This window comes from Miscanthus floridulus, chromosome 17 (assembly GCF_019320115.1).
Source record: "Miscanthus floridulus cultivar M001 chromosome 17, ASM1932011v1, whole genome shotgun sequence".
NCBI classification, from domain to species: Eukaryota; Viridiplantae; Streptophyta; class Magnoliopsida; order Poales; family Poaceae; genus Miscanthus; species Miscanthus floridulus.
Genome location: NC_089596.1, coordinates 5,113,248 through 5,120,103, shown reverse-complemented (window position 1 = coordinate 5,120,103; position 6,856 = coordinate 5,113,248). Strand labels below are relative to the sequence as shown.

The 6,856-nt window shown below is 44.2% G+C and overlaps 2 protein-coding genes across 4 annotated transcripts; one reads left to right on the top strand and one right to left on the bottom strand.

Moving 5' to 3' along the window:
* Positions 1 to 689: 689 nt before the first annotated feature.
* Positions 690 to 2,889, bottom strand: LOC136516696 (uncharacterized). Of its 2 annotated transcripts, none has more exons than XM_066510178.1 (2): positions 2,056 to 2,889; positions 690 to 1,088 (listed from the first exon to the last, which is right to left on the bottom strand). In XM_066510178.1, the coding sequence occupies exon 1, from the start codon at positions 2,726 to 2,728 to the stop codon at positions 2,075 to 2,077; it is 654 nt and encodes a 217-aa protein (XP_066366275.1). In that variant the 5' UTR covers positions 2,729 to 2,889; the 3' UTR covers positions 690 to 1,088; positions 2,056 to 2,074. The 2 variants fall into 2 exon arrangements, with proteins under 2 accessions (XP_066366275.1, XP_066366274.1); XM_066510177.1 differs by having other exon boundaries at positions 694 to 1,088; positions 2,060 to 2,885.
* Positions 2,821 to 5,803, top strand: LOC136516697 (DNA-directed RNA polymerases II, IV and V subunit 8B-like). 2 transcript variants are annotated; one of them, XM_066510180.1, is made up of 5 exons: positions 2,821 to 2,925; positions 3,376 to 3,453; positions 4,309 to 4,466; positions 4,650 to 4,744; positions 5,464 to 5,803. In XM_066510180.1, the coding sequence occupies exons 2-5, from the start codon at positions 3,381 to 3,383 to the stop codon at positions 5,573 to 5,575; spliced, it is 438 nt and encodes a 145-aa protein (XP_066366277.1). In that variant the 5' UTR covers positions 2,821 to 2,925; positions 3,376 to 3,380; the 3' UTR covers positions 5,576 to 5,803. The 2 variants fall into 2 exon arrangements, with proteins under 2 accessions (XP_066366277.1, XP_066366276.1); XM_066510179.1 differs by lacking the exon at positions 2,821 to 2,925 and adding an exon at positions 3,070 to 3,208.
* Positions 5,804 to 6,856: the final 1,053 nt, after the last annotated feature.

Genomic DNA, 6,856 nt, shown 5'->3' with positions numbered 1-6,856 from the left:
CTTCTTATATTTGTAACCTAAGAATCTGTTTGTGACGGTCTTTGTTTTTTTCTCTTCTTATTTCAGGAACCTTTTATCGCAAACTGAAGAGCTACCATTTGAGTTACTATCCTCTAAGGAAACAGTCCTTGCACTTTTTGCTGAAAAAGACATAGTATAACAATTTTATACACTCTATAGTCCTAGATTGAATAAGAGCTCAGGAATTGCTAATAAAAAACTAGACCCCTTATCCAATCTACTAATACTGGAATTGTAGTTAAGAGTATTTTGGTGTAAATTATAACAACTAGCCACGGATAGATAGAGCTCTCGAAGCATTTTGACTATCTCATCCTGCAGGGCATGATGTTTATTGTTTGTATAAGACGAAAACATGCTCTGGAGTCTGGACATGATGCTTATGCAGGACATATTATCAAGATCGACTAGACTTGTCAAGTACTATTTTGGAGTATGTCGCATTAGCTTGTTTGCACCAGCAGCAATATCTTGTATCAACTAATCAACATGTTTTAGCCGAAAAACACCGGCACAGTTCAATGCAGTAATGCACTACTCCACTCGTCTGTCTGCCTGCTGCTTATCAAGATCTGGAAGGGCCAGACACAAATTCGATCATCAGAGAACTTTTCTTGATCATGAGGCAGGGAAAATTAAGGAGGGATCAACAGTGTATTGGACAATTTAATCGAGCGGAAAGAGCCTACTCATCTAAGTTAAATCTTCAAAAAAGAATACAGTGTTTTTCCACCACAGTGAAACCCAGATTTCATTACTTGGAAGCAACGAAATTACAGAGTTTGCAGCCATTACTCCAATCACCCAGGGATCAAGAGCAAGGTGACCAAAATAACTAACATACCATTCAGCTTACATAGCACCAGCATTAACAAGCGCAGACACTACAAAAGCAAAGCAGATTACAGGACTCAGGCTATTCTCAGACACTTCGGAACCCAGCTTGAACAAAGGGCCTTTGTCCTAGATCTTGCTTGCTTGCGCTTGTTAATGGGAATGGAGAGCATTGGTCTTCAAGATTTCCACACCTTGCTCCACTTGTAGTATGAGGTCCTTGTTTTGGAGCCCTGCCAAATATGAGAGAAAAGAACACATCATGCATACACTCTCAGCAAGAGACATCACCCGTTTTTTTTTTTCAAAGCAAACAGATGCTTTCCAGAGAGACTAGCAAACCGCTGCCAAAACAACAGCGTATATATGTTTTGCATGCAGTAGACTGTACTTTATACATGCCCAAAATTGATATAAAAAAGATCCATGCCCAAAATTGATAAAAAAAAACAGGACTATTAGTTGCTCTTTTCTGATTTCATATAAAAACAGAGGGGAATCTGAGAGAAAAAAATGTGGAGCGGACACCTACTGCTGCTGCTTACTTCTTACATTCAGGTTCAACATAGGACTGGCTGTTACCCTCGCATCATTCTGAGACAAGGTGTGCATCAGAGAGATCGGTGGTGCAAGGGCGCAAGGGCCAGAACCACGACAACTAACAGCGCTGGAGTAGAACAGTGCCAATAGCTGAGATGATACAGGGAAAAAAAATGGAAGGCAACAGATTTGCACAGCGCAGAGAAGATATTATCTCCTATTCTCCTCCACCGATTGGACTCGCAATATCTTTCCGGCCCATACACAATTACAGGTGCACTGGCCCTGCTATGAGGCTGGGGCGCAGCAAGGCCACGCCTAGCTTTCTAGTATTGGTACTTGTTCCAGACTTGTGGGTTTGGGGGCAAGTGGGCAAACCAGAAACAAATGTATGTATCATCTGAATTCCAAAACGCAAAACACTAATATTACAGGTTACTCTACCGAAAGAGTGAATGATGAAATAGTCATGGCTAGCTAGTTTTCTTGTGCCAATCGAACAAGGCATAGTAACTTCCACATGCTCAAAATACAATGACTTGCAACTAACCGAAAAAGATAGTCATATAGTTGCTGGACAATGCATAAAAACCAATCACATAATACTAGCATATGAAATGGATGGATTGATTGATTGGCAGAACAGAAGGGGCTACTTACTCACCGTGACATAGGCAACTCAGAAGATGCCGCGGCTGCGAGCAAGCTCGAGGATATCCTTATGACCTGTGGTTGGAAGAGGAGCGGTGGGGACCATGAGCACGCTCCTGACGAGAGGGTCGAGTTCGGGGCTGGGGCTCGGAGTCGGAGTCGGAGTCGGAGTCGCAGTCGGAGTCCAGATCTTGGCGCCGGCTCTCACCTTCCTCGTGCAGATCCTAGGCTTCCGCGGCTTCCGCCGCTTCCGCTCCAGGCTATCCGAGGAAGAGGAGGAAGCGGAAGAAGGGGAGGAAGGCTGGGTCTGGGTGAAGGGCATGGAGCACATGGCGATGTCGTCCTCCCCCTCCCCCGCCTGACCTCGCTGGCTTTGGCCCTGCCTCTGCGGGTCCTGCTGTGTGAGAGGCGGCGTGCTGAACACCTCGGCCTCCTCCTCCTCCTCCTCGCCGCCGCCGAGGAAGTGGGCGCGGGCGAGGAGGTCCGCCTGCGAGGCGGAGAGATGGCCGCAGTCCGCCTCCAACTCCTTCCTGATTTCTAATACTCTAGCACCGGCATCCGCGTCCCGAGCGGAGGCGGAGCCTGAGCCGGAGGCAAAGACGGCCATGCCGCCGAGGCACCAACGGAAGAAAGTTGGGAGATTGGAACCGGAAGGAGAGGGAACCGCCCTCATACCATCCATGCGCCTCCCATGTCGACCGGCTGGAGGGAGACGCGGCGGTGGCTAGGGTTTGGTTTAGTTGGATGGGAAGGACGGCTGGACAGGGCGGGGGCGCGTGTGGTGGGATCGAGGAGTGAGGAGGGTCGCCGGGTCGGAGGGAGAATCCGAGAAGGCGAGAAGCGGGCGGTGGCTGTGGCTCCGCCGGCAGCGCGAAAGAGGTGAGGAGGGGCGTCGGCGATGGGCCGCTTCGACGGGCCGAAATTTACTGGGCTGGGCCTCTCATTCTGTCTGCTTTTGGTGAGAGCCATCAGCCATGGAGGAGGGAACAGAAAGATTCCTGCAATCCGTGTGTTCGCCGCCGGCGCCTTCTCCCCCGTCCCCAGTCCGTGTGTTCGCCGCCGGCGCCTGCCCCTATCCAAAGGCCGCCCCCTCCGGCCTTCGTTGCTTTCAGTTGAGAGCGCGGGTTGTCACTGTGTGTGGTAGCCTGGGAGCAGATTCAAGGTCGTCTGCTTTTGTTGGTGTGGGCACTGTTTCGGTTGAAGTTTCGATGATGCGTGATTAGTAGCTCGGAGTTTGCTTTTCCGTCTTATTACTTGCGTGATTTTGGTAGCTGGTTTACTCTAGAGATAGCTGAGGAGGGTTTATGTAGGCGCTCTTCTTTTTTACAGGAAAGATGTCTGAGCATCTCTTCGAGGACACCTTCATCGTTACCAGGCTAGATCCTGATGGCAAAAAGTTTGACAAAGGTAATTTCTTTCTTTATTTGTTTCTCACTTCTTTTTACGATCTACGACACAAATGACAAAGGTAATTTCTGACTGCGAGACTGTAGTAACAATAATAGTGTAATGACAGTTAGAACTGATGTTTTCTTTGTTCAGTTTGCCTTGCTCATATCAGTGTTGTTCATGGTTTATTACGATTTCACCATTTTTTATGTTCATGGCACTGTTAGCTGTTCTCATGGTTTAGTACGATTTCACTATTTGATAGAATTAATTGTGGTACCATCTAAAGCAGATAAGCGATTAGCATTGGAATTGCGTTCAAAATCTGAGAGTGGGTCATTTCCTTTGATACCTATAAGCTGTTCTCATGATATTTCGCTGTGCCATGTGCTTGTTGTGTAATTGGAGCTGCCAATCCATGCTCATGCTGTTAGATTTTAAGAGCCTTCGTCTAATCTAATTATAACTGGTAAATACATTCCTTTTTGTGGGATAATGATTATAGTTTCCTTTTCTTCACTTGGCTGAAACAACATGCCTTCATATTAATTTTATATGCTGAAAATCTCGAGCGGTCTGCTATCTGTAGTACTTGTTCTCATAGGGCATTACAATTAAAATCTAAAGTTGCACCCTGTATATTGAAACAATTTGCATGCAATTATTAACAATTATCTGAAGGTTCTTATCTTGACATATTCCACTGTATACTTTGTTACTCATCTATCCACACACTACTTTCTAATACGCTGCTTCTTTCTACTTTATATAGGTAGTATCAATATTCCACTGTATACTGTGTTACTCAGTTGCCACTTGCCAACCTTGTTCTAGTATGACCTCATGTTCTGTTATTCCCTTGCGCATGTACAGTTTCTCGTGTTGAAGCTCGCAGCGAGCAGTTAGATATGTATATGCAGCTGGATGTTGCTACGGATGTGTATCCTGTGTGTGCTGGTGAGAAATTTAACATGGTTTTAGTGCCTACTCTGAATTTGGATGGCACTCCAGATACTGGCTACTACACACAGGTGATTAACTTATCCATTTTGTTGAATTTGCACCATTCAACTTGAATTTTAATGATATTCACTGATGGAATACAGCATCCAGGTAACAGTGTCTTGGGTTCATATGATATCTTCAATATGATATCACCAATGTGATGAAGCATGTATATAAGACCTATTTAACATAAAGTATCTAATTTTCAGGCTGGTAGAAAAACTCTGGCAGATAATTATGAATATGTCATGCAAGGGAAGCTTTACAAAATCTCAGAGGACACCTCCAGCCAAAATGCTAAAGTGTATGGTTTTCCGCTTTTCCCTGAACTGAAAGCTATCGAACAGCGTAGCAATTTGCACTTTTTATGCACTAGAGTCTAGAACTTATTCCGTTATCATGAAACTATGGGAGTATTCGATTCACTTGTTGTGGTGCTACTACGTATTGTGTATTAAGATTTTTATCCTATTGTTGAGCTGTTCCAGTACATATGACAGCTCACGAATCGACCATTGACTTATGAATTAAGAATAAAAGGATTTCTACATCGTTTGACCTTGTCAAAGTGAACACATCAACTATAGAATTAATGTTATTCTTGGTTCTAAAGGAAATGTACCCGTATATCCTGATGACGCCCATATGATGAATCATGCCCGTGATAGAATTTGATTCTGCAAAGGCAATTCTGAGAAGTACTTTTGAACATCAAAAGAGCTTGATTTGAATATCCCATTAATCATGGTTTATCTTCACATTCTTTTCATCTGATAATAGCATTATTTGCGTATAGATATAGAAAATTCCTTCAAGGTCACTTCAATGTCTTATGTTGATAAGTAAGAATAAAATGGTTTCAGTTGATTACTTTAAAAAAAAAAAAACTTAAACGGCTTCAATTGATTTGTTTAAAGTTTAAACCTTCATATTATCATAGAGTCGAATCTTATTTTGCATAGGCAGTAGTTCTTTCCAAAGTAGCTGTGTTTTCTAACGCCGTACTTTTCATTTTACTTTCAGGGAGATTTATGCATCATTCAGTGGTCTCCTGATGCTGCTCAGGAGTGACCCTTCCACTGCTGCTAGCTTTGAGCTGGATCAGAGGCTTTTTCTACTCATGCGCAAGGTTTAAAACTACCGCAGAATGTGCTAACTACCCTGATAATCTAATGCTGGTCGTTCACTGGCTATGGGTGTTTGGCCTTGTTAATACCTATTTTAATTTCCATCCATGGTGCTTGACCTTACCCCCTTGCTTCCCCGTGGGTGAAGCTTGTTATCTGGTAATGAGTATTGTTTCCTTTAACATGGATTCATGTTGTTTACCGTCATGGTACCTTTTTCTCATCAGAAAGATTGTCTCACATTAATGAGATCCATAATTTTCATAGTATATTATTATGTGTAACCCTAGGCGCCGCATAGTTGCTCATCCCTAAGACTCATTTCTAGGTTTGTGCTCTGAACTTGTATAGAATCATCAGGCGACCGACGTGATTCCATGAGTATCAGATCAGATAGGAAGTTTTGTGCTGCCCAGATCAGGTGACCGACGTGATTCCATGAGTCGAGCAGACTGGATCTGAGAGTTGGAGGAGCATTCTGTTACGGCATGGTTCTCCACTTGCACGGTCGATTTCTCTCTTTAGGGATATCGTTGCTGATTTGGAACTTGGCCGAGCATAAATCAACAAAACAGAGTTATTTCTTTTTTTTTTGGAGGGAAGGAAGACTTATATTAAATCTTGGCACAGTATATCCCAAATTACACAAGAAAAAAATCTGAAATAAAAAATACATTATATTGAAAATGAGCTGTTACTGTTCTGGAGCATCATTCCGAAGAGATGCAGTGCACTGCTTGTGGTTTCAGCTAAGGCTCCGTTTGGCCGGGCTCCGGTGGCTCCGGCTCCCGCACTGTTCACCTATCGGCTTGTGGGTGGCCGACAGGGCGCTACACTGTTCATCGGAGCCGTTTTTCTCTCTCCTCCTTTCCTCTCTCACTGACACCACTGGAGCCGGAGAAGCTCGTTTTTCTGGCTTCCACGGCTCCGGCTCCCGTTGGCACCTATCGGCTCGTGAGCGGCCGACAGGACGCTACAGTGCAGGAGCCGGAGCCCGCGGGAGCCCGGCCAAACGGGCCCTAAGTTGATCTTTGTCATTTTCTCTATGATTTTGGTCAAATTTGAGAATTTTTCACTTTTCAAGAAAGTTGAAATAACTTTGGAAGGAGTACGTAGCAGTATCTTTTATTTATAATCTGAATAGCTAACCCAATTTGATGAAGCCACGTTATCTAGTATCGTTTGGTCAATGGTCACTTTGTCAGGGCAATCTGACCTATCGATTGCGCACCTTTTACATGATGCAAGAGCCCCCTCCATTTGTTCTCTTTCTCAGAGAAAACAGTCGG

Bases quoted from the DNA above. Each gene is read 5' to 3' on its own strand.
- LOC136516697 (XM_066510180.1), top strand. From the start codon at position 3,381: ATGTCTGAGCATCTCTTCGAGGACACCTTCATCGTTACCAGGCTAGAT. The intron at 3,454-4,308 runs GTAATTTCTTTC...GCGCATGTACAG, and splicing joins TGGCAAAAAGTTTGACAAAG to TTTCTCGTGTTGAAGCTCGC. The intron at 4,745-5,463 runs GTATGGTTTTCC...TTTTACTTTCAG, and splicing joins TCCAGCCAAAATGCTAAAGT to GGAGATTTATGCATCATTCA.
- LOC136516696 (XM_066510178.1), bottom strand. From the start codon at position 2,728: ATGGATGGTATGAGGGCGGTTCCCTCTCCTTCCGGTTCCAATCTCCCA.